Source organism: Fringilla coelebs, assembly GCF_963513975.1.
Source record: "Fringilla coelebs genome assembly, chromosome: 3".
NCBI lineage: Eukaryota > Metazoa > Chordata > Aves > Passeriformes > Fringillidae > Fringilla > Fringilla coelebs.
This window is the reverse complement of record NC_140030.1, coordinates 35,751,154-35,777,063: the sequence shown is the minus strand read 5'-3', so window position 1 is coordinate 35,777,063 and position 25,910 is coordinate 35,751,154. Positions and strand designations below refer to the sequence as shown.

Genomic DNA, 25,910 nt, shown 5'->3' with positions numbered 1-25,910 from the left:
TGTAATATTTCTAAATAGTACTGCTTTCACTGAGTGATGAGTGGAGTATACAAATGAATAGTGAAAAAACATTGCTAACTAAGCTTTTTGGCAAGTAAAGCCTGCCGGTGTGTAATGGAGTTTGAGGTGCATGAAGGTGTACTCACCATGCAGGTACAGGTGGCATTGAGATATAACAGGTAGTGGTCACATCTCAACAAGGTGTGCACAAACAACCTTCAGTGATGACCTGTACTAAAGCAGATTACGTGGTATTGAAATGTGCTAAAATGCTTCTGTAGTTTTACTGTGGAGCTAGTAAAGAACAGCTACAATAATAACTAGTACAGCTGCAAGTAGATGATGATCCACTCCAATTTTTTAAGTCTCTGAAGGAACGAGAGACAGCATAGTGTGTATTACAACTTTCTAAATCCTTATGAAGCAGCCTTTTCCTTCTTTAATACATGAAGATTTAAACATGTATGATTCAAATTCTTAATGCAGTTTAAGATAGAATAACTTAGCAATTCTGGTTTTAAGTTTAGATGGCTGGGTGTAGTTAGAGCCCATAATTAAGGCATGCATTTTAGAATCATGATAATTTTTTGACTGTTGAGAAAGACTGAACCTGTTTAACAAGAGAGTCAATCTTAGAATACATGTAGTTAGCAAAAATGCATATACTGCTGGATATGGGTGGGTGGGTGGGGGGAGACACAACCAACCCACAGGAACTGAAACACAACACCCCCCCCAATACCCATATCCTCTGACCCTGAAAGATGTTTAGGAAGAGGTGTTGGAATTCTTAGATATGGGGCAGGTGAGATGAATGTGACAATCTTGAATTTCTGCCTTTCTTCCTCATGGTAAAAGTAACGTAGAGAGATCTCCGGTTTCGCAAATGAACTAAATTGTGGTTAATGTTCACATTAAGAAAGAACAGACATCATGACTTAGACATCTGGAAGGGCAAAAAGTGTCTCTGTGAAAAGAAAAACTTGAAGGTCTTCTGTAAATACCTCTGTTCTTTCTCAAGCAGTGTTGACAACCAGGGAGTTCCTCCTCAGAGGAATACCAAGGGGTTTGCCTTGTATTTAAGGCTAGCCTAGGACCAAGCACATCACGAATATTCCCCATTTTGGATAGCTCTTAACAAAGCATATTATTTGCTCCCTGAGAAAAGGGAAAGAAATGAAACACTTTGAAAAAGAAGTCCTTTCCCTGTGGGCAAAAGACAGCCCCAAATCTGTCTGAACTACGCTACTGGCAAGTTTCTAATCTAGAATTAAAGAAAAAAAAGGGAAATAACCTGGCAAACTACAACACACAACAACTTATATATGTTACAGCTTTGTAAAATCTTCCCTGCCTCTAAGATGTCTGTCCTTTTCCTGTGAAAGGTATGTACACTCTTTAGCCAGACACCATGTAGCAGCTACAACATGGTGAGAGGGGAATGTCAGGTGATGGATCTTGGCCAGATGGAAGCATGGAAGCACCAGGTCAAAAGCAGACAGGGCCCTTGGATTATATGTCAGAAGGTAAGAATATCCAGTCCTGGCCGTTAAAATCATCAGGGCCATTGACACGTTTCAAAAGAAAATTGTGTCTCTGTAAGAGGAGGTTTTGAACACAGCAAAATAGAAATCTGTGTAAAAACCCACTCTGTTACTATGCCTAATGCTGCTATTTCAAATGTCCTGTTAAGAGAAGTAAGTAATGTCCTAGAGCTGATATTTGTAAAATTGCTGTTTGGAAGTAGTGAACTAATGGACTTGTCTAGAGGGAAATAAGAGCCAGCGTTGAATATCTGATACACATATCCCAAAGGCAGACCTTTCCCCACATAGGTAAGTTCTTCCATCTCCATTTAATGGTATAACACATTTGCCATTCACTGCTCTTAATAATCCCTTAGAGGGTGGGTAAAAGTAGGGTAGTTGAGAAAAACTTTTTAATAAGGTCCAATGATTCCTCATAATTGAATGATGCTTGAGGAAATGCCAAGTTCCTAGCGAAGTTTGCTTTTAAAGGCTTGGTTTGAATGTCTCAATGCAGGGCACAAAGTGAGAATAGTTGTTTCACTTGTAAAGCTGGGGTGAATCAATGCCAATTCAGCAGTTTCTGCAGTGTTCAAGTTTGGGATGGGCCCAAAGAGCTCCCAAGTACACCAGTGCCTTGTACAGAGTTGCATTTGTTCTTGAGAAGTGCAATACAAGCTCAGCACCCTGCTGGGGAGAAGTGGCTGATAATTAATTCATTAAAGAGCTGGTAGTGCAAGGAACCCAAATAGGTGTATTCTACACTGAAGGTGGTTGCTGCTCAGAAATGAAAGTGCTTAAAATTAACAGTATGTGCTTGGAAGCATATCTCTGGGACCCTAAGAGATGAAGACTTAAAGAACCAGTATGAAGGTTGCTGAACTTTGTTTGAAGATGTTCTGTTTCCTTGAGTCTAGGCTACATGTCTTAGTTCAAGGAATTACACTTCCTTAATGAACAAAAGGAATTTTTTTTCTAAAGCTAAGGCCTGTATCAGATCAGAAGGTAGGAGGAGGTTGAAGAAGGAATGTGGTAAGGTAGAATACACTTGGAAGTTGTTTGCCAGCACAGTCTCTACTTCCTGAGTTAAAAGAGGATAAATCTTTGTATGTTGTTCATTAGTGCTGAGAATATACAGGATTGTTTTCATAGAGAGCTTTTAGTCAGGAAAAGTCACCTTCTCTGCAGGTGTGAGCATGGTGAGCAGCATCTCTGAAGACTGGGAAAAAGGAATGTACCTGAAGGTAGAAGTAATGTGAAATTAGGAACTTGCATAGATATGTCACTACAGGACACAAAAGAACACAAGTGCACACCTGTTCTTAAAGTGAAAAGAGGACTAACATTTATAGTTTTCCCAAAGTGACAGTGGATTGGAGGGTGACAGTGCCACCTCTCCAATCACACTGGACAAACTAACAGTCTATTAAATTTCTCTTCTTGTATAAAATAATGTAAAACAATGAGTTATTTACAGAAAGTGTGTGAGAAAGTTCTCTACAATAATGTCAACATCAAAAGGCTTAGAAAATCTTAAAAAATCAGGGCGACATCAATAGGTGCCTGGTCTGAGTTCTTGGTGAAACTCAGGGGAGCAGCTTTGAACTAAGACACCTTGGACTAAATGTACTAAATTAATGTCTTCTCACTATCAAGGCTGCCCCTCCAGATAATACATTATTTCAGTTTGGTCCTTTCTCTGTTCTTTCTGCCTTTGGGGAAGGAGAATTAGTCATTACTGCATAGGTAGCTTGATTTCTCCAGCCCTAACAGCTGAAGGGGAGAATGGAGAGGGGAGCACACAGCTGGGCAGTGGTCCAGGAACACACCAGATACCATGGGCTTTCCAGAATTTGACACTGGCTGATACTCCCAAGTTTCTTGATCATAATCTATCCCAGAAACACACCGGATGTGGACAAAACACCACTCTACGGTTACAGCTTAATACTTAATATACAATTTACTGCATCTAAGCTGAATGGTGGTAAGTGGAGAATTTTCTCATTATATGGTCTGCTAGGAACCTGGATGATATTAGATAATCCTTTCTGTTTTGATTATCTTCTGAAGCAAAATCTACTTTCTTCAGGAAAAAAATCCTTCTCTCTTGCATCTGAACTGCAGTGACCCCAACTTGAGGTCTATCTACAGCATCCAAGTTCTTAGTGTTGCATTAGGCATCTGTTGAAATCCCAGAGACCTCAGTCTTCACTTGCAATTTCTGAGGTGATGGTGGTGAAAATACTACAAACTCTACCTGCAGAAAACATCCAAACTTGAGATTGGACTGGAAGATTCACAGTGTTTTAAGGGGAAGAAAGTGTTATTCCTTAAAGTTTGATAGAAAGGATAGTAAACTGATTTTCATATTAAAATGTTCCTTTATTAATATATGCTTTAAAATATGTGTCTATCAAACAGGAAAAACTTACTGCCTGGTGTTTTAATCAGTTTGTTTTGTGATTCTTTTGTGCAAAGGTAAGCTAGGTAGCTTATATAGTTGCAAGTAATAAAGTCACAAATCAATTTATTGAGTTTCAGAAAAATACTGAGTGGTAATAATAATTCCCTACATGGTATCAGAACTTATTAGCTCCAATCCTTTCCTAGCTAGAATGCTAGTTTACTTAAATAAAACAGAAAATAAAAAGCGAAGCAAAACTTCAGTGACTGGAGTTTTGCAGTACTCATCAGAGTTTTTCAAATAGTTCTTGCTTCTTTATTTCAGTTGTGTCTTTTCCTTGTCTGCTGGGAGACCCACAGAGAGACCATCTGCTTCTGCAGAAGCATTGTTAATGCCAGTGCTAGAGACGAAGTGCTATATGATAATACATGCCTTTTTTTCTATCAAATACAGCAGCAATTTGGGGGGCAAAAAAAGTTTGGGATACCTCCAGAAACTTAGGTACTTCTTTGATAGATAGCATTGATCAGCTGTAAGGACTATCAGTTATGAGTTTAAGGAAGCCTGGCCTTGCAGAGGGCATGGTACTGAGAGCCGCTTCTCAAACTCTCATTAAAACAATCATATTCCTCTTGCAGTTGAGCTCTACCATGGAGCTGTATGCTCCAGGTATACCACAAAATATTTAAGACATGGGCAAGCTGCCCATGTGCTCCAAAAACCTGTTTTCAAAAAGCCTTAGGACTCATCCATACATATGAGGAGGAACAGCCTTCTGTCCAGGGGCTCTCTGCCTGTTTGCACAGAATCAGATTTTTTTTGCTTTTTGTCGTATATTCAATATTCTTGCTAGGAAAATGTAACATTTCTGTGATGTTCTCTTTTATCATTCTGTAAATACTTCAGTTTTTCCCATGTGCCATTTAAAAGGAAGAAAATATCAGATTGATTCCATGCATTCTCAGCCAACAAATGGTAAACAAAACAATATCCTGGTTATACAACTGGTTCTGTAACAATTCCTATGAAGTGTCTGATGAAAGATGTAAGCACGTAAGCAAAATAACTTTTGCAAGGTGACAATTTATGTTGTTTAACTTTTAACCTATGCTGGTTTTACATACTTCATGTTGTCAGAGAAACTGGTTGCTTGAACTAAAAATACCTCTGTGGAATTCTGACCTGACAAAAACACTCTAGGAATTTGCTGCTGTGTCCACAGAAGCTAAAAGCAGTGGGCTCCAGAATACCAGCTCACCAGTCACCACGAGAAGCCTGATCTTGCAGATCTCATCACTGGGTCTGGGTTTACATGGTCATGTTAAGTATCCACAGAAAGCTTTCTTGGATACAAGCTGCCTTACAACAGCAACCTGTAGTTGCAGTTAGTCTTTTTTCCACTTTTAACGACTTCTGCCTGTTGATTAGAATTTCCTGAGTATGTGAAGGCTTTAGGTTGCGATTTTTTTCACTGTTTTTCTTCTCAGGTGGAAAAAATGAATCCATCAGAAATGAGAGTTGTATCCAAATGAGGAAAAAGGATCATAAATCTTAACTGATAAAAATGTTAAAATACTCTTGAAGCAGGGCAAAAAAATCAAACTATTTAAGAAGGCAGTAGGTCTAATAAAAATAATTTTGAATGCTGTTTTCTTAACAGTTTTGTTCTTCATGTTGCAGCCTGTCCCTACTCACAACAGAGGAAACAATAAAATTGGAAAAGGAAAGGGAGAACAACAAAGATGATAAAGGTACAAAAGTGCTCTTAGGTGAAGGACTAGTCACTAGAGCACGAAATCTTAATTTTGGACAGTTTTCTCAGGTGACCAAAGTATTTTGGTAAAATGATAAGCAGCAATTGTGCTGAGTAGGGAATGATTTTTCACCATCTCTAGTAAACACATGAATGTTTGGACAGTATCTTCGCTCACAAAAGTGCAAGGGGTGGAACTCCTTGCATGATTTTTATGGATGTTAAAGTTTCTCATTCTTCAAAAGCAACTGGAAACTTAGGAAATAAATTCTTTCTCAGGATATCCCCAAGACTGTGAATCAGAGTTCCAGGAACTTATTATTATATTCTTGCCATGCTTTTACAGCTTTTTCCTAGGTATGTATCCCCTGATAGCCATCATCAACAGGATGTTCACCCAGCTGAACTTTTACTGATCCAACATAGTTGTTCTATGAGTCCAGTGTGTATCTGTGATGAAAAACTTAACTAGCTTTAAATTCTTCAGGTCTCACCATAGTTCTGAGGTGTAGGTGCTACAACAGTTTGTAATGATTTAACAGAAACACATCATCTAACAGGATTACCTTGACACTTTTTAATTCAGCTGAAAACAAGGGATTCTGTCTCAAGTTCATCCTTGAACTCCCTACTTGAAAATTTTTCCCACTGACCATGGCTGGTAAGCAGGAATTCCCTTCAGGACCTGACATAGTTATTTTCACAGTTTATATCTAGGGCAAGGTTTTCTTTATCCCCACAGTAAATCAACAGATTAATTTTCATTTTGACTGAGCTCTTACATGTGTGCTCTGCCATTGTTTTAACGGCTTGCACGAGTTCTCCTTAGTTCTTTCACGAGCATTTTCTTACAAATTCTTAACATCCTTCTTGACATTCCCTCATCCCTCCCTGATTAACCTACATTTTTCAAAGAATTTAGGTTTTCTAGATCTTTTCTTTGCACATACAACCAACTGACTAACCTCGCTTAATACTTAAGGTGCATATCCAAAAACCTTGTTTTTTGCTCGGGTGAATGAAAATAAAATTTCTATGGAGTTCAGCTTTGCCAAATGTTGCCACAAATCATAATATTAGTTTATTTTAACAATTTCCCATTGTCACCTGTATACATTTAGTTCTCCTCTTTTTTGCACATATTCCTGCAGGCCTCTATTTCTTACTGTGTTGTAGTCAACTTTGACACCTTGCAACTTACTGCTCTATTTTCTTTTTTTTTTTAATGTCCCATAAATAGTAGTTTACAACCGAACAAATTATTTTCATCTCTAAATTCTCTCCAGTGTCTTGTCTGTGAAAGAATTTCTTCATAAAATTCCTTTTCATGTTAACAAGTTGAAGAAAAGCTCTTTACACCAGTCTGTCTCTGAATCTTTTTACTTTCTCCTTGAGAGTTACAAGTTCTTCAAGGCAAAACTGACTTAGTACATTGCTTGTTTTTTGTTTTGGCTTTCTTTCTTCTTCCCAAGTGGACCTTGTCCCAGTGAAATTCTAACACATTCTGTGCTCCTCAGCACCCCCTGGGTTTGCAGAGCATTATTCCAGTCTCCTTGTCTTTCTTTTTTTGCCCTGCAAGTCTTTATTCTGCCTTGTATTTTTAGTCCTAAACACAGCCTAGGAAGTAATTTCAGGTTTTCTAACAGAACTGTATTTTACATTCTCTTAAAAAAAAAGATTAATTATGAGTGGTGTGTTACCATTGAAACTTCTTAGGCTTTCCCCTTAATTTCAAAATTGCTTTCTAAATCTGCTTCTAAACAAACAACACAACTTGTCTCTGTCCTTCCATGCAAGTGTGAAGACCAGAGATCTTTTACAAAATGTTTCAAGCATCTTTTCTTAAACCATTTCTCCCTCCCATTTTGCTCCTTAACTGCAGCGGCTGAATTCTCCCATTGATCCAGAAGGAAACTTGTGAGGGATTTTATCCAGGAACCCAAAGTCCCTGCTGTTGTATTGAGCAGGTGCTTCTGGGCCCAGGTTATCACTTTCTCATCCAGTTTGCTTTAATCTGATCATACTGAGGGTCAGCATGTGATCCAGGAAGCAAATACCAGACCCTACAATTACAGGCAGCACACATTTCCATACAGCTGGCAAGCATGGGTCAGTGTGGGTATTGGATATGACTTCCAAATGCCATAAATCTAGACTATGAACAGTTTATTAAGTCATTAACAGACGAATATAACTGTCTTATAACAGCAAAACTAATTTTGCTTTTCAAAGTGCTAGTAATTATTCTACCCAAACCAGAAATGTGCAGCAAATGGTCAGCTGTCACTTCCCTGGAGTTTCAGTGTTCCTTTAAAGGCCAGAAAGTACTGCTAAAGGACAGTTTTCACCCTACAGTTGTTGCATACACCTGGATCATCTCAGGTGGAAACAGTAACTGATGGTGGATGTTCTTTAAGTTTTGAATTTAAAAAAGTCAAGTACAAAGAGCCTACTAATGCTTGCCTTTCTTGGGATCTGACTGGCCAACTTCAGTTTCACTTCTTTACTTAAGCTTAGCTATTTGCTGAATATTAAAAATAAGTGTTCTGTAGAGTTTTCTGCTAAATGGTTGTAGTTAAAGGTTAATATGAAGCCTTCTTTTTAAGCTTCTTGGAAAGGGCCCACAAAAAGAACAGGGACTTATGAGAAATAATTGTAAAGGAAAATTAATTCCTTGTTGAGTAAATAAGAAGGGTTAGATATTGTAAATTAGCCTTGACAACTGTATCCTTGAAAGAGAGAACTATGTAAGGCCTTGAAAAGAGCAGAAGCAGACTTGCAGAATAAATTAAATGCAATTAACTGGTGAGAATCTATTTATTACAGTTCACTGTCTGGGTTATTTTTAAAAAGCATTTTTAAGGTAAAAAAAAATGCACTTTGGTAAATACAATCTCAGTCTAATAACAGATGTTACTTAGCCAAGAATTAAAGTTTTATATTTCAGATTGTTGAAAGTCTGCTGTAATATACTTCTTAAATGCTAGAATAGGCAAGCTTCTCCTGCCATCAAAGAAAACATACCCTAAACCCCAAACCAGGGAGAACTGACTCCACAAGATGATTTGTATGATCAATGAAAGATCCTTTTACATTTTAAATACTAAAATAAGATATATCTTTCCAGAATAACCCAGTCCTGGCCACATTACTTCAGGGCCTTGCTATTCAAATCTTGCTATTTCCAGGGCATGGATAAAGTTCTTATTTCTCAAAGAATTTTGAAAAGCTTGATGTTGTCAGCAGTTCTCTTTTGTTCTTCTATAGTTTTATTTTTTTGAAAAATAAAACAAACATCTGCTTAGTCTTTCAATGTACCAGAACAATCTGGGGGCCTGTCTGTAGTGACAGAGAGTGATGGGCAATGCCAACACTGCTGTCTCCACCAGAGCGGGATGGGGTAAAGCAGTTTGTTGTGTCTGCCCAACAGATGTAAAGTCAGTGAAGGAAATTGCACAGTTTCTAAGATAATGAGGTACAGTTAGTGCCAGATGGGAATGTGGCAACTTTACAGTAAATAAACAATTCTGAACAATGAAGCTATAAATTGAAGAAACTTTACCTGAAGGAGAGAATGCAAATGAAAGCAGAAATTTGAAGCTTCTGCTGGTTTGCTGTGCAAGTCACTTCCTGTGTTACAGATATGCTATCTTCATGAAATATTGTAAGAATTACAGATTTTTAGAAGTTATTCCTTATTAAAAGCATTGCAAGATAAGTGACTAAAAATCACCAGCAGTAAAGCTGAGGATAAAGTAAGCTGATAACCAAAAAATGCATCTTAGGAAAATTGATTTCCTCTGAATAGGCTGTATGGAGATTTGCTGTGTGAATGCACCTTGGTTTTTTCTTCTAGAAAATGTGGACTGACATGAAATAATACTGTGCAGAGACTCTTAAAGAAATTCAAGCTGACCCTGGGCTTTTGCCAAGCACTCTGAGAAAGGTCAACATACTGAAGTTGAGCTGCAGCGTTTCACCTACTCGAGAGGTCAAGGGAAGTGTTGCATAAACTGACAAAGCATCTGAGCAAAGATTCTGAGAGCTGTTTTCGGATTTCGATTTCTAGATGCTGACTCACCCTCCAAATACCAGTATTTTCTTAACAGCATAGTTGTGGGGGATCTCAGTGAAGATTGGTAAATGTGGCTCATCTGAACAGACGTATTTCAGTATTTCATGCGGCCTCACTTTCTCAGTGTGCCCAACGTGCCTGCATGGGGCTCGTGCAAATGGACGTACAAGGCAACAGCAACTTCTCCAAACAACTAAAAGCAGGCACCTCTCGCTGAGCAGGTCTCCTTCATACTTGCCACTCAGCACCCCTTTATGGGTACAAGCTGCCAGAAGTTGTTTCATTTTACCGATTGAACTGATACAGCCAAAAGCAGCAGTGTGTTATTAACAGAGCCTTGGGTTTTGTAAGGCACAGTGACTACAGAGCTGCTGAAAGCACTCCAGTGGTTTGAAAGCTTGTGGTTTACAGTGCAGCTGAAGGTGTTATTCCTGTGAAGTTGGCTTTAAATTCTTCTTGCTAGCAATAAACTACATTCTAGAATTCCTCTCTTTTCAATGTCTTAATCTTGTATACTTACTGATGTTAGGGTGGGATCTTATTACACTTCCTACCCTGTTCCTTTTCTTTGCAGCCAATATATAAAGCTTTGAGTGGTGTTTATAGGGTTTTAGTGTCCCAGTCGCTGAATGATTTAGTTCAGTCATCATCCAAATATAGAGCATTTAATCAGACGTAGCACTGCTGGCCGCTTGGCGCTGGGACCCCCTTGTTGTCCAGAGCCCAAGTATCTATAACTAGGTAAGCTTGCTGTCATCAGAGCCCTTCTATTTACAGTGCTTAGCACGCTACGTGACACAGCGCAGCTGCAAATGCCACGGCGGGGCTGCGGGGACGCTGCTCCCGGCTCGGCGGGCGGCCGCTCCTCCCCGCCGCTGTGCCCGCCCCGCCCGCGGCCCTGGGGCGGGCCCGTCGCGGCCTCCGCCGCCATCAGCGGGCGCCGGCAGCGGAAGCGGCCCCGCCTCCGGCCCGGCCGGCGCGGGCAGCGGCCGCCATGGGGGGGGTGCGGGCGGCCGGGCGGCGGCTGCTGCGGCGGCTGCGGGGCGCCGAGGGGCTGCGGGAGACCTGCCGGCAGTACCCGCTCTCCTGCTGCCTCCTCCTGGGGCTGGGCACCGCCACCCTCCTCCTCAACCGGTAACCGGGCGGGCGGGGAGCCGGGCGCGGGCGGCGCTGCGCCTTCTCACGCAGCGGCTTTTCCTTCCTGTGTGTCTGTAAGGTACCTTCATGTTTTGATGGTCTTCTGGTCGTTCGTGGCTGGGGTCGTCACCTTCTACTGTTCCTTGGGACCGGACTCCCTCCTACCCAATATTCTGTTCACAATAAAATATAAACCCAAGGTAAATATGGCTGTGAAGAGTCTTGTGCTTTTTTAAACTATTATAAGAACCTATATGGAGTAGCAATTCTTGCCTAAGCCTAGCTGCTTTCAGAAATACTGTGCGTCAGTACAGCTCATACGCTTCTGCTGACAGGTGTTTTTTGGCATATAGATGATGGTTAAGACTTTGAATTCTTCTCGTGTTTCTGCATAGTCCCGTCAAATCCACGTATGGCTGCAAAGCCGGTTGTTGGAGTGTCCAAGGATGTTGTTTCCTGCTTCTCTCATTGTACATTTTGAGCATTTGAGTAGCAGGCAGTGGAGAAGCTATGTTGTTGTTTGCTCCTTTAAGGGGGCTTGTTCTTTCCTAAGAATGCCCTCCTTTTTATAGGCCAGTGTACACTGTAATCAAAATTCTCTAGGCAGTACTGCACTTCAAAAAGAAAAATATTCCCAAAGCAAATTGCTCTTTTCTAACTTAATTCAATGTGGAACTTCCTAGGGCTAAAAAGGTACAGGTGCAATAGTTCAAGGCTTTGAGTAAGGCAGAGAAACCATCTGGTCTGTTACTAGACTGATTAATGTACAGGGAGGTGAGTGGAGATGTGAAAGGATATCTCTGTCCTCTCACTTTGTTTCAGCGGAAGCAATTTTTCTTTTGTGGTTCAGTTGTTTTTCAAGCCATGCTTTGGTATCTTGTCCTGCTGGAAGAATAAGTTTGTCCTTAGTCAGTTCTCTGTAATAGCATGCTCTGAAAAGAAATTCACAAATGTGTTGCTATATTAATAGAGAATGTAAGCTTGTCTAAATCTCTTAGCAGTTGGAATTGCCGGAGCTGTTTCCCCACGGTCACAGCTGTGCTGTATGTGGCAAGGTCAAATGCAAGAGGCACAGGTAAATTACAGATGTGGCACTCCTAAGCTTGGTACTGCTGCCATTTTACACATCACAGTAGGAAACTGTCAATTGCACCTTGTTACATAAACTTCTCCATGCTCTCCTACAGACCTACTTTGCTTCTGGAAAACTATCAGCCATGGCTGGATCTGAAAGTGCCTTCCAAGGTTGATGCATCACTTTCAGAGGTAATTGGTGCATTGTTTCTTTAGTACATTAAAATTCTGCGGGTTTTTATTATGTGTCTTTGAAACCTTTTGCTTCTGGTTCACTAGATGGTTCTTATGTACCTCGCAGGTATTTTTAACTTGTTCAAGTAAAAGTCAAATCAAAAGAATGTTTGCTGGGAGCGGGGAGCCAAGATGGCCTGCTTTTAAACACGGACTGCTTGTGTAGCAGGGCACCTAGAACACAGAAAAAATGTCTGTGTAAATTGGGAAGAATAATGGAAAGATCAGTTAAAATTGAGCATGTCTGAGTTGTTACAAGTTAAGGATTTCAGCCTGCTTAGTTTCTTGGAGTTGAGGGTAAAAGATTATTTGATCCAATTACAAAAGTTCTGTAATGAAGATGAGAATTCGATGGTAGGGAGCCTACAAGAAAGATGGAAAAAGACTATTACAAGAACGTGGGGGAATGGATTCAAATTGATAGAGTAGGTTTAGATTCAATATTAAGAAGAAATTCTTTACTATGAGCATGGTGAGGTGCTGGAACATGTTACCTAGAAAACTTTTGGTTGCCCTGTCCCTTGAAGTGTTTGAGGCCAGGTGGGATGGAGCAGCCTTGGCAAGTGGAAGGTGTCCCTGCCCATGGCAGGGTGTGGGAACTAGGTGATCTTTAAGGTCCCTTCCAACCCAAACCATTCCGTGAATCTATTTAAAATCATCAGACTAAGCTGTAACAAAATCTGCCTTAGAAAAGAAAATGCTGAATTTACTCAAAGAAGAACAGCATATATATCTTTTGTAGTAAGACTATAAATCAGAAATTTTGTTCTAATCTCTTTTAAAAAAGAGCTGTTTGAAGAGCAGTTTTTCATTGGGCTTGGTTTTTTATTTCCTTGATTAGTAATTGATGAAATGTATTGAGAGCTAAACAGATAAGCTTTGTGGTTTTTGAAGCTAGGAAAATACACAAGCACATATGTAGATTAATATCCATTTATTTAGAATTCCAACTTTAGAGTTCTGTGGTAAGAGGATGAACAACTGGCATGGCAGAAGTGAGTCAGTTTTTGTGTGCCAGTTCTTGCAATAACAGCATGGTGTATGAAGTCAGAGCCATGTGCATCTGTGGTATGAGCTAACACTTTAGTTCAGCTCTGTGAGACATTCTCCCAAGCATGGCCCACTGAAGGAGTGGGGGGAGAATGAAAACCTTGGGGAAGGCATGGACAGTGGAGGAATGTTTTTAAAAAAGAACAAGTAACAACTTGTTGACGTCCTCTAGTACAATGAAGTGACTTCTGTGATTTCAGAAATAAACATTCTTTTAAAGTTGCTTAATCTATTTTTTAAACTGAGTTTAACTGTATTAAAATGACAATATTGCTGAATAGAATTTCAATAGACTCTTGCTTTAATAATGGAATACAAAATAAATGCTTCTATGCATTTAATAATTTTAGGATTTGTGGTACCAAACAGCTGTGGCAGTTTAACCGAGGATGTTGTAGATGCTGAAGAACTGGAAATTTTCTTGTTTAGCTTAAATGGGAATTTGATGCTGAAAATGTTCTTTGCAGTATCTCTTTGAAAGTGATATGAGTAGATAGCACAGTTATCTTCTTGGCATTTTCTATGTGATTGCTATAGTTCTGCTTTACCAAAATAGTGGCCTTTTCTTTGCTGTTACTTTTTACTTCAGTGATGTGTCCCAGGCCCTGCTTTATTTAGCACTGGAGCTCTGGGTCATGTGTATCCATGCCCATGCTTCTCATTCCTTTACCTCCTTTGTGTGCTTAACTGGAGGGAAGAACCAGGCCTGGGTTCTGGACCTTCCCAGGGCAGCAAGCCAGGGTCACCCTCCTCGATGGACCCAAACAAATAGTCTCAGTCACCTTTTTCACCTGTGTTGGACAGATACTGTTTGGGATGAGAAATCTCATTGCGTGGTTCCTCATTGCATCTCTTCTCTACTGGTGAAAAGGGTAGCAAGGCTCTGCCCACACCATATTCCTCTTGACCACCTGCTCTGAGGATGCAGCATGTCATGCTGGCCTGGAACTGGATAGCCTGCTTCAGGTTGGAAGGAGAGACTGCTCTTATTTTCTTTTGTGGGTTAGTCATACATTAGAGAGAAGCTGATACAGTGTGAATTGAATTAAGGTTAATTAGATTCTAAAGGTATGCAGAGTGCAGTCTGTTTCTAAAAAGCAGTTTCTTCAAATACTTGGAATAATTTTGGATTTTTTTTATTATGTTTTAATTTTTCTAGTTCTTTTTTTGGAGCTTGAAGAATTTTGGCAATATTCTCTTTTCCAAATGTTTCTAATTTGAACCAGGTGCACAGCCTTCAAGCTTGTGTTTTTCAAGTACTTTCAGAATAATTTAATACATACTCAAATCAGGAGAAATTCAAGCTTTCTTCACAAGTATGGATTTTTCTGTCTTGGATTGATGATAGTTTGTCTCACTTTGAAAATTCTTAATCTTTTGCAGCCTTGTTTTAGTCTATTCAGCTGCACTGCATGATTTAGAAGAACAACAAAACCTGTGCCTGGACATTCCTCCCTACGTTTATGTTTGTTGTTCTAGTTGAACTCTAAACTGTCTTAACCGTGCATCCATCAATATTTTATAATTTGGGTTGCATCCTGCACAAAAATAAAGCAGTGACTTAAGTATAATTTTGTTTCCAGTTTCTAATCCATTTTGCATTATGTTTGTTTTTTCAATGTTTTCTTTCTTTTTGAATTAGGACATGATATCAGTTGGTCAGTTTCACATTGTGTATAATCCAGGTGCTACAGATTGTATAGAGGAGAATTTAACCCTGTTGTTCTGGTAATGAATTAATCTTTTTCTCTACAATCTTTTTTTTGCTATGTGAGGGATGGTTGCAAGTCAAATCTGTGGAAAGCTGTTCAGCTACTCTTTAGCAGCATGGTGAAAAAAATGTCTCACTGGATCAAGGTGCTGCTGTCTTTTGATCTCAATTCTTCTCAGGTTTTTGACTCAATTACGGGACTAGAGGTTTTGTTGGGTTTTTTGGTTTGGTTTGTTTTTTGTTTGTTTGTTTTTTAAAAGCAAGAAATAGAGAAATGCCTGACAAGAAATCAGGTTTTGCCTGAATGTGCACTTTGCAAGTCCTGAACTCTTGCTGTAGCTCAATTGACCATATGCGTTCTTATTGGAATTGGGCCGGGTGGTTCTGACCTGCTACTGATTCAGTCATCGTTTGTCTGCACAGTTCCTCCTCCTGACAATTGGGGTCAGCTGTGTGGCAGTCTCCAAAAAGCTTGTCTCAGCAGCAAAGACTGACTAGCTTGCAGTGTTGCAGTGCATGCTAGAAAATAATTTCTCTCTTTTTTTTTTTTTTTTTTTTTTTTTTTTTAATTCAGCTGCTCCTTATATTGCTACCTGCTACATTTGGTTTTACACTTGTAATCTTTTTCCAATTCAAAGCTGCCCATGCATAGTAAAACCAGTCGTTTTACAAAATGCTTGAAAAAATAGGTAGGCTTTAAATGAAATGACTCATCATTTGTATATAAAACTGGAGGATAATACTTTACAGACAAGGAAATGGCTTATCATTAGCTCTCATTTTTTGAGGTGTCTCATCTACTTCATAGGCGTGTGTGAAGTGTGAGCAATTAAGCCTGAATAATATTTTTGTAGTTGATAGAATGGAAGTGGGTACTCATGTCCTGCTTCCCCAGTGCTTCATGAAAGTGCAGTGGATGATGTGGCCAATTTTTTTCTGTCAAACACAATTGCACTGGTACAGTCTGGAATGCTGATAGGGTTGAAGGAAAACCAGTATGGACTGCATGCCTTGAAATCCAGTTAGTGGCAGTCAATCACATATTACTTCTTGTGCACTTTTATTTTTGCAGTAGGGATGATTTCACACAGTAGCTCTGCTTTAACTTCTGTTCAGCACCTTGGTGGAATGGAGCATCATACCTAACTGGCTCCACCATGCCATGTGTTTAATTAATTTGCAAGTAGGGGCTGCTTTCTGTGCCCACACATTTTTTAGGGCCATTTAGATAACCTGAGTCCTTGTAGAACATGTCTCGCTTTTGATATCTTGACCAGTGATAAGTGGACTCCAGTGAAATGTGCATTTTGAGTTGCCTGTCTCTGTGCATGCTGTCTCTTTGCCTAGTGGGATTGTCTGCAGTGTTCTGTGGAAGCACTGCCATAAAGCTTGCACTTACAGTGTGGTTGTGGAAGAGAAACACTGGCAAGTCTGTAAAATTGTTCACCTGGGGCTCAGTTACTACAACATGGGATGAATCTGAAGTAGACTTTGTCTTCCACTTTTGAGTGGGAAGGGTCATCGGGTCTTGTGCCTTTTTTTACTTTTCTTGCTTATTTAATAACCATGGGAAGATGAATCTCAGAACCATGTTTTGCTCAGGCAGCAGTAAGGATCAGATCTCTCTCTGTTTGAAACAATTCTAGTGCCTTCAGAGACCTCCATAGGGCTATACATAAAGAGGGGGCCAATAAGTTATGTTAACATACTATGAACTGAATTTGTAGTGACGCATTCATGGAAACCTTGATAGACAGGCTCTCAGTTCAAAAATAGTAGTCATAAATGAAGAAAGCTGTTTCAGGAGGAGTTCATTGTATCCCTTTGAATGCACTGTTCAGTGCTTGAAGGTTCTGCAAGTGCACTTTCCACTCCAAACAGAAGATGCTCTGCTGCTGTTCCTCCTTATGGGGAGGCACAGAGGAAAGTGGAGGAAGAAGGAAAAGCGCTCCTTTAATAGACAGGTGGATTTTTTTGCAAGCTTTCTCTAAGGAATTTCTTCTGAAGAGTGCATTTTGAGCCTTGAAAGAGGTTTATTTTGTTAGAAACTGCATGAAGAAAAATAGTGTCACAATACCTGTGAGACTGAGATTTCTGTGGAGTAAATTGGTGGCTCATGTAGTGGCAGTGCTGTGGAAGGCATCAGGGAAATTGGTTTAACTTGTCTAATATACTGCTTTTAAGGCCAATGGCCTGTGATTGCTGACTGGAGCTAGATGAGTCTCCTTTCTATTGTCTGAAGATTAATGTCCATAGAAGGTTCTCTGGGATTTCTTAATCTCTTCTAGACTGGAAACTGAAGCATCTCTTGTCATTTCCCTCACCCTTCCACCCAGCTTATAAATGGAAATACAAGATGAGGGGTGGAGATGACACAAGGCAACATGATAAAACATTTAGTTTACCCATCCATCATTAACACATGATGGTATTACAGTTTCAAGATCTATTACTGCTGTAGCACATAAGGGTAGGAGAAAAGACACTGATGACTTTGTGTGGTCCATAACACAGACATCTAATGTTATCCCAAGCTGCAACACATCTCTTCAGAGAGAGGGAGAGAAAATCACTGAAGTGGAGCAGCTGGGAAAGAGAAAGTATTTTACCCAATCTGAGTAGATGATATTGTCACTAGTGAAGACAGAAAAGGAGTATTCATGAGCTGCTCAGCTCTGAAGGGTTAAGAAGAATTAAAAAGGCCATGTGTGGTTTTTTTTGAGTATGCTTTTATAATCATGAGAGGAGCAGGGGCATATAGTGCCCCAAAAGATAGTATAAATTTAGTAAGTCTTGAATTCTTGCAGTGCATACTGTGTGAATGAGTGCAGCAGCAGATCTTGTAAAAAGAGTAGCGCTTGTTCTCATGAATGACACTTGTTACATTCAGCTTTCCTTTCTAACAGACTTCACATTTTTCTTTGTACACAGTGGCTTTGAAAAACCTTTCCTTCAGCAGAGCATGGCTGAGCAGCCTTACATAACAACATGTATTCTCTCTTATTCCCCTCATCAGCATTGGTGCTGTTGGGGATAAACTGATCTCTAAAACCCTGATTCAAATTGAGGGATAGGTTGCAGTGGGAGAAGGTAGTGTGGGTGATATCTTGGGGCTATACTGAAGGAAGAGGAATCTTAAGAAAACTTCATCCTTCTGTCTCCTTCCTTGTTACAGCTGACTTTCATATGAATTGCTATTTATGACTCTTCTTTTGCTTTCTTAGAGAGTGGTGGGCATACAGGAATGACTGTCCCACCTTGAAGGTGGAGGTTTGGGTGAAAAAGGATGGAGATGTGTGTAAGGATAGTATGCAACTGTGCCTGTGGGACACTCCATGCTATGTCAGAAAAGAACAGGGACTGATCTGAAAATTTAGGGATGGGCTGTTTAAGGCAAGATTACATTTTTTGTAGCATTTGCCTGACAGTGGCCATGGCACTGTGCTTTATGTTACTGATAGTACTTGTGGCAGATGATTCTTGTTGATATCTGATGAAACTATCACTTTGATATTACTTGCCCAAAGTACTGATTATGATGCAAAATGGTTGATCTAGCAACAGGATCACAACTTACATATTTTTATGTTTTATCATGTATAAATTATGTCCTATGAGTTTTGGAAGGTGTTTTTGATATTAACTCTACTAACAGGGATTTGTAGTAATCTGTTTATTTTGTAACATGGTTGTCTTTGTTCTGCACAGGTGCTTGAGTTGGTGCTGGAAAACTTTATTTATCCATGGTACAGGTACGGGCTTTACCTAAAAGTTACTATTTTTAATATCACAAATATTTGTCAACCTGTTTAAGAAGTTGACACCTGAAAATAAACATTTCTGTTTCCTTAGTGAAAGATAAAGCATGCTTTTGAGTGCTAGAAATCGTTGTTTTATTGTCTCTTAGCAGAGTAGAACAGATCTTTTCTTAGTTTAGTTATAATAGAGGTGGTTCTGAAATTTGGATTTCATCCTAAAACCACTTTTAGACTGTCTATTTTTGTATGTTCATTTTGTGATAACTCTTACTCGGAACTAAATACAGATTGATGAAAATCTGTGAAAATTCAACCCATCACTACCTCTGAAATTTACTTCCAGATTAGAAGCAAACTGATCTATCACATTGCTTAAAAAAAACAAACAAAAAAACAAACAAACTTTGCAAGGTTTTAAAGAAAAGATATTTTGAATACCTATGGCAAACTTTTTGGAGATCACCTCATAAATTTCCAACTTTTAAGAGTGTTGCTGATTGTTGTGCTTTATAGAATAGTACTGTGTAAATAGTGAATAAAGAAAAGACTATGGCTGATTATTTTTTCTGTGGTTTTTTTTTTTTTTCCTTTTGGTTGTCTTCCTTGTACTTTTACATATTAGTTAATGCTTTGCAATACTTTGTAAGAAGATGTTAAAATATTTCTAACTGATAATGCGCGCATTAATGTGTTAAAACAACATCTTGCCTTAATTCTGAATTTGACTTTCTCATTGAATGGAAAGTTCAATTTTTCCTTAAAAAATTATGCTTTCTTTTAATTTTACTCTGTGTCATTTGGGGTTTTTTTCTGTCTCTGGGACCCAAAATTTACTGTTCAGACTTCTTTGCCTCTGGGGTTTTGATGTGGCCGACACCTGCCCATCTCACCTCTAACTTTGTGTGTCGATTATGCTGAAGTGTAAAACTTCACTGCTGATGCAAACGGCAGAGGGAGCTTTAGCACCATGTGTTGTGAATGCAAGTTGGAAACCTCGAGGTTTGAAACTTTCAAATACACAAAACTAGAGCGTGTTCTATTGAGTTGTTGATAAAATAACAAATGTAAGGCAATCATCTCCTATATTGCCTGATTGAAAAACAGCTTTTTCTTGGCTGGTGGGAAGTGTCTTTAATGTCTTTGTTATGGACTGACAAGAAAACTTTGCTTCCACCAATTACATACCTCTCTGACACCCCAGGCAGTAGAAGTCTGGAATACATCATCTGATGGGGATAATAATTCACTATATATATATATATATAATGTACAGTTAGAAATGCAGTGTAAAATACACTTTGTATGAAGGCAACCAGCCTACATTCTGCTCCATCTTGCCCTCTGCTGAGCAGTGTAGGTGTTCCTGTCTTAAGTTCTGCAGAGCTGCACCTCTGGATTTTGAGCTAGTTCCATAAATTCACACCATGCTGGTGAAATCTAACAACCTGAAGGTTGTTAGACTTCAGGTTCAAGTGAACCTGAAATACTGGGAGTTCAGTGATCTGCAGTGAGTGCTGTGGTGTCCAAGCAATTCTATAGGAAACAGCTTGATCCTGAAAGGCTTACTGGTTTCAGTTGAACAGTAGTAATGTCAGGTCTCACCTTATTTAGTCTAGAATTCAGGTGTACCTGGCAGGGGTTGTGCAGGCAGACCTGAAATGTGTCTGTTTGCCATAGTTTGAGAGCTGGCTTGTAGAGTATGTCAGCTCTGATTTTTCCTACTCTAGCTGTACTTGCGCTGTTGGCAAAGCTCACATCACCTGAGAGAGAGGATTCGTGCCTCCAGGACATGTTTGTTTTCTGAGCAAATAAACCTAACTCAGGTTAATTCTTCCCAGAGCCTTTGCTCCACGCTCTCCTTATTTAGCAGCATGGCTGGGTGAGCACTAGCAGGCAATCCATACTTGGCACATAGGCTGCTAAAACACTTGCCTACATTCCTTTGCACAGAAAAGTTTGGGCATAATTCCTTGGGCTAGCTGCTCTGCCTTTCATGTGAATGGATTTTGCACAGAAGCTACCTCTTTTTTAAATGAATATTAATTTATTTTTTAAAAAACCTTGTTTTTTGTTTTATGTGCTGATGCTGTCTTGGACATTAGTGTTACCAGGATGCATCTCTGTCAGAAGCAGGGAAGTGTAATGTTTACAGGGGGTGTTGCAAGATAAAATTATGAATTTTTTGCTCAGGAATAAAAGTGCTATAAGCATATAAAAGCTGGTTTATGTTTGTTTCATTAATAAACTGTGTAAGAATTTCTAATTTTTTATTAGCCGGTTAAAATTTAAGCAGGTCCTAAATTTGGACCACTTTAGGGGAATGAGGGTTAGTGCTTAAAATCCAGTGAACTCTACTGAAATAGATCATTATACTATCTGCATTTTTGGTTTTTATTTTTCAAAGTATTTATGCTGGTTATATTAAGATTTTTTTTTTTCAACTGTATGAGAAGAATAGAACATAGTTGTAAGTAATCCCAAGTTTGTAGAGCTACAAAACGTGGGTCTAGGTCTGTTGCTTATGCTGTACAGCAAAACTATGTAATATCTTGCTTATACCGACCTTATTTTAAATAGAGTTTAATGTTTGAGTGGGTCACTCTTGCTTACTACATATTTTTGGTCATTGATGGTACTGCAACTCCAGTTCTCTCAGATTAGGACAGAATTCAGTAATTACCACATTTTTTGTGGTACATTTCTATGAAAACATTTTTTTTTGACAGTGACTAAACAGTATTTTCACATGTGGAGTTATTTCTATTTTAAATGAAAGTTCTTTTTAAATGCAGGTAATGCAAGAAGAAAATCAGAATTTTTGTTGAGTTATAAACCGTAGCTTTACATTTTTATTAGCTTGTGACTTATTTTCTACATCTTTTTGAAAGGAGTTAGCCAAGTTTTGTAAGAATAATTGACACACAGAGGAAAAATATCACTTTGTTATTTGTATATGATTTTCATTTATCAGTGGATCCTGTAAGGCTTTGCATGCAATAGCAGTTGGGTGTATCTCTCTTGAGACATTAGAATGTGGAACTGTTTACAATTAATATTCCTAAAGTTCTTGGAAAACACAGCCAGCTTTTAAAATGTTTCCAAGAGGGCTATTTGGACTTCCCCCTGAGTCACTGGAGATTTGACATTTTACAGGTTCATGATGTTTTCTTTGCCAGTCTTCAGTCTGCTGGTGATTAAAAGAATGTCTTTGCAAATCTGTTGTGAGAATATGTGGCATAAAGTCGTGTCCAAGTTGTGCTAGCCAAGATACTGGTTATCCAGCTGTCAATAAAATAACAACTTCTTGGTCCAAATTGCTTAATGTATCTTCTTGTCTGTCAAATGCTAGTAATACCGTAATACAGTCTGTTTGCTAACCCCTTGGCAATGCTAATCCCTTTGACAATGTGGGGATTTTCTAACCATATTGCTTATAATGTCAGCTGCTGATCTTAAACCAAACTTTCCCCTCCAGTGTTCTTATCTGTATGTCATTAGCTGTTGGAGGATAATTGTGTTTCTTGTGCCAGGCTGCTTTCTTTGAGATGTTTTCTTCTCTCATGCAATTACTTACATACTTTGACTCTCAGGTCACTGGTATCTCTAGTATATGTACCTGATTGTTTATCATCAACATGCCTTTGAATGTTCTATAACCCAGGCTAAAAGTGCTTTAAAAGTTGGATATTGAATAATATAAAATGTTTTATGCATAATTTTAAAAATTATTTTTAAATGTCCTGTTTTTGCTTGTAGTGTTCTTTTATAACACAAGTAATATTTCTACTTACTACACTAATTTATGACCAAGAAGTGTGATGGCTCCTGCATATGATCATTAGTTAAAACTGGATGCTTCCTTTGTTTTGTCATTATTCAGCTGTTATATTTCAGTTTTACCAATATATTAGTCATGCTCTAAAGTTCATATTAATAACTGGTAGATTTTTGGTTTTCATTTTGTGGAATGCTGTCATCGTGATCTTTTTCCACTCAGTTTAGATGCAGTTTCCTCATCTAAGACTTAATGTATTTCCTGTTTTCATTCAGTTTTCCAAAAAAGTCATGGAGTTAGGTATTTTTCTTCCTGAATCATATTTAATTATTTTTACTGTGAGTTTTCATTGAACATATTTTATTGCAGTGGACGGAAACTGGCAAGCCAGATTAAAAGTTTGGATGAGGTTTTGACGTAGCAATTTGGAAATCTATTTAAATTCTTCTTTGCTTCCAAGCAGAAGACACTTTAAATAATTTCAATTTCCTTTATACCATTGCGTTAGGATGTGTTTCCATATATAGAAACTAGGTTAGATTTTACTCAGTCAAAATCATGCAGATAGTATATGAGAGCAGGAATTGGTATACATTGCAATTTGCTGATGTTTTTCTTAAGCTGTTGTGTGACAGACATTGTGTGAATGCTGTGTATTTTCCTCAAAAGGCTGCTGACTCTCTGGTAGCTTTCATTTCAGTTCATTCCAGCTGAAGTATCATTGTTGAACGTTCTTATTCTTATGCTTTTAATAGTGCCAAATGTATTGTGGTTGGATTAATAGGAATTTATTTTATTCTGTTTTCTCATGTGCCATGCTTTGAAACACTGCAGAAATATTACTGATGATGAGTCCTCAGTGGATGAACTGAGAGGGACACTACGGTTTTTTGCATCTGTCTTAGTTCGGAGAATTCACAAGGTAAGGTGACTTAAAGGTATTAGTCTTGGTTTTCCATCAGAATTAATTGTTATCTATCTCTTGTGAGTTCTTAATTTATTTTTTTTTTTAATTGTGGTCCCAAAGTTAACCTTACAGTGTAGGTTGTTTCTAACCATCTGAGTTAGTTCTTTGTGGTATCTACTCCATCTTTCTGGAGCTTATCTCCTTCCTAATTGTAAACCATTTCTGAAGATTCATCATTGGAAGTGTTCAGCATTGTGTTGGATATGGCTTTGGGCAACCTGTTCTAGTGAAAGATGTCCCTGCTTGCGGATTGGAATAAGTGGTCTGTGAAAGTCCCTTGTGACTCAAACCTTTCCCCAGTTCTTGCAAATGGATATATTTATTACAGCAGTGCAAGGCATTATTAAAACCTTGTGATCTTTTAGCTGTCTTTTGGTGACTTAATCCAAATGGAAACCATTTTGAGAATTACTGAAAAAACCTACTAGGAAATGGTGAGGTGTGTTATAGCTTCTGCTTGCTTGTCTTTTTAAAATGCAAACAAGGCCCTTACATTGTCTATAAAGAATAGACTCTCATTAGGTGACCAGGTTACTGTAAGGATTAAAACAGATGTGGTTCTTACATTAATGCAGTTCTTCAGGAGCATTTTGAGTGCTAAAGATTAGAAGTTTTTATTTGCTGTGTTTAATCTATTAGCACATACTTTTTATTTGCTGTGTTTAATCTATTAGCACATACTTTTTATTTGCTGTGTTTAATCTATTAGCACATACGTTTTTTGTACGTGCTCTCTTTAGCAGCGCAACTAATTCCTGGTAAAGTGCTTCAAGCTTGTTTCACAGGAACTGCTTCTAACTATTTGGCTGTTCTAAGCAGAAAGGGTTGCTAACTCAATTTCCAGAATTAGTCAGTGCTGGCCTCTCTGTTGGAGCCACTACCATAAATATGTGTCTTTTTACCCTTTCTTTACTAACAGCAATTTTTTCTGAGCTACAAGTTGTACATGTACCCTGTCATGACTTATTAACAGCATGATTCTCTCCTTACATATCAAATCCAGATGACTTTCTTGTTTACTCTAAATCAGGCTTTTTAAATGTTGCTTTTTAAAATGAACATGGGGGAAGATTAGGAAATCCATGTAGCACAGACATTGTATGGAGATGTGAAAGTGGAGTAAAGCTTCAAAGTGAAAATCTAGAACAGGGGCTTAAAATTTAATTTGGAGTTGTAATACTTGCTGGTGTTAGTTGCACTGTTCATGGGTCCGTTGTTGACTCAGAAAGTGACCATGTCTCCTGTATTGAAATAAGGCATTGATTGGGATATCTCAAGTGAGTTACAGCATCTTGAAGTAGAGTGCTAATTTACCATCTCTGCCTTTGACAGTGAGGATTTAAATGTTGTATCTTCAGTTCTCTGGGTAGGCAGTATGTGCAACACACTCAAGACTTGCCAGTATTAAGCACTGTCAGGGGACCTACAAAATAAAGTTCATCACAGAAATGCATGTGTTGAGGAGAAATTCATCATCATCAGCTGAAAAATAAAATAGTTGCATACCTTTGCCAAGCATCTGTATTCTGTTTTGAATTTATTATTAATGCTTGAAAGCAATAGTTCTAGCTAATAGAGATAAAGTGTTTAAATTCAGGAAGAATTGTGTAAGAAAACACAGGCTTTTTTTTTTTTCATTTTTTTTAGATTATATCTTTATAATTTTTTTGGTCAAAGAATATTCTGCTTTTGAATTGAGATTTAAAATTACAAATTGCTTTAATGAAAATAATGCTTTTTTTTTTTCTGTACAAAGCTGCCTAGGTCAAAGCATGATTGTTGAATTAAGTTAGAAGCACTTCAGGCCAGTCAACTCTAATATGTATGCTGAAATATTTCAAATCTGGGTTTTCCTTGCTGTGGCCATTGCTGGATTGGTTATGGATTTTGAAGGGAAAGGGAAGGGTTATACCACACTTTTTTATGGTATGGTATGGTATGGTATAGATAACCCTGCATCTGATTGAAGTTTTTGACAAAAATTTGCAGTGTCTACTGCAGTGTTGATAACAATTTCCTTGGCTGTGCTCTTTGGGTTACTTCTGCAGGAAGAAACACTGCCCTATCCTTATATGCCATAGGAAACTCTTAATTTCTAGAAATGACTGTTGGAATGTGAGGCACAAAAGACAGGATTTTCCATTGATAAGCAGAAGCTTGTCCTTTTGTGCTTGTAAACAGGAGCTGACCTTACTTTTAGGCAGCTCCAGTCAATTGTACTGGCTTGTCAGGGCTGGCCAGGTCAGGTCATAGCTGTGCACCTCAAATATTATAGGGGAGAGTGCAGGAATATATAATATTCTCCTTGTACAATTGAATAAAAACCACCAACTTTTCTGTCAGCTCTTGTGGCCTTTGCAGTTGCATTGTCTCTCTACTTGTCTGGCAAGATGCTGTATCAAGGAGGGATTCCTCCTTTGGGAAAGAAACTTGTTTGGAATTC

The 25,910-nt window shown here is 38.6% G+C and overlaps 1 protein-coding gene across 4 annotated transcripts in view; it reads left to right on the top strand.

Annotated features, from left to right (window-relative positions):
* Positions 1-10,713: 10,713 nt before the first annotated feature.
* Positions 10,714-25,910, top strand: part of SNX14 (sorting nexin 14) — a 45,234-nt gene continuing 30,037 nt past the window's right edge. For 2 of the 4 annotated variants that reach the window (XM_084203722.1, XM_084203724.1), the window contains exons 1-6: positions 10,735-10,895; positions 10,978-11,098; positions 11,900-11,973; positions 12,086-12,164; positions 18,676-18,719; positions 23,335-23,422. In XM_084203722.1, the coding sequence (XP_084059848.1) occupies positions 10,756-10,895; positions 10,978-11,098; positions 11,900-11,973; positions 12,086-12,164; positions 18,676-18,719; positions 23,335-23,422 (546 nt within the window). In that variant the 5' untranslated portion in view covers positions 10,735-10,755. Of the gene's footprint in view, positions 10,896-10,977; positions 11,099-11,896; positions 11,974-12,085; positions 12,165-18,675; positions 18,720-23,334; positions 23,423-25,910 lie in introns of all 4 variants that reach the window. The other 2 variants (XM_084203725.1, XM_084203723.1) reach the window with 2 other exon arrangements.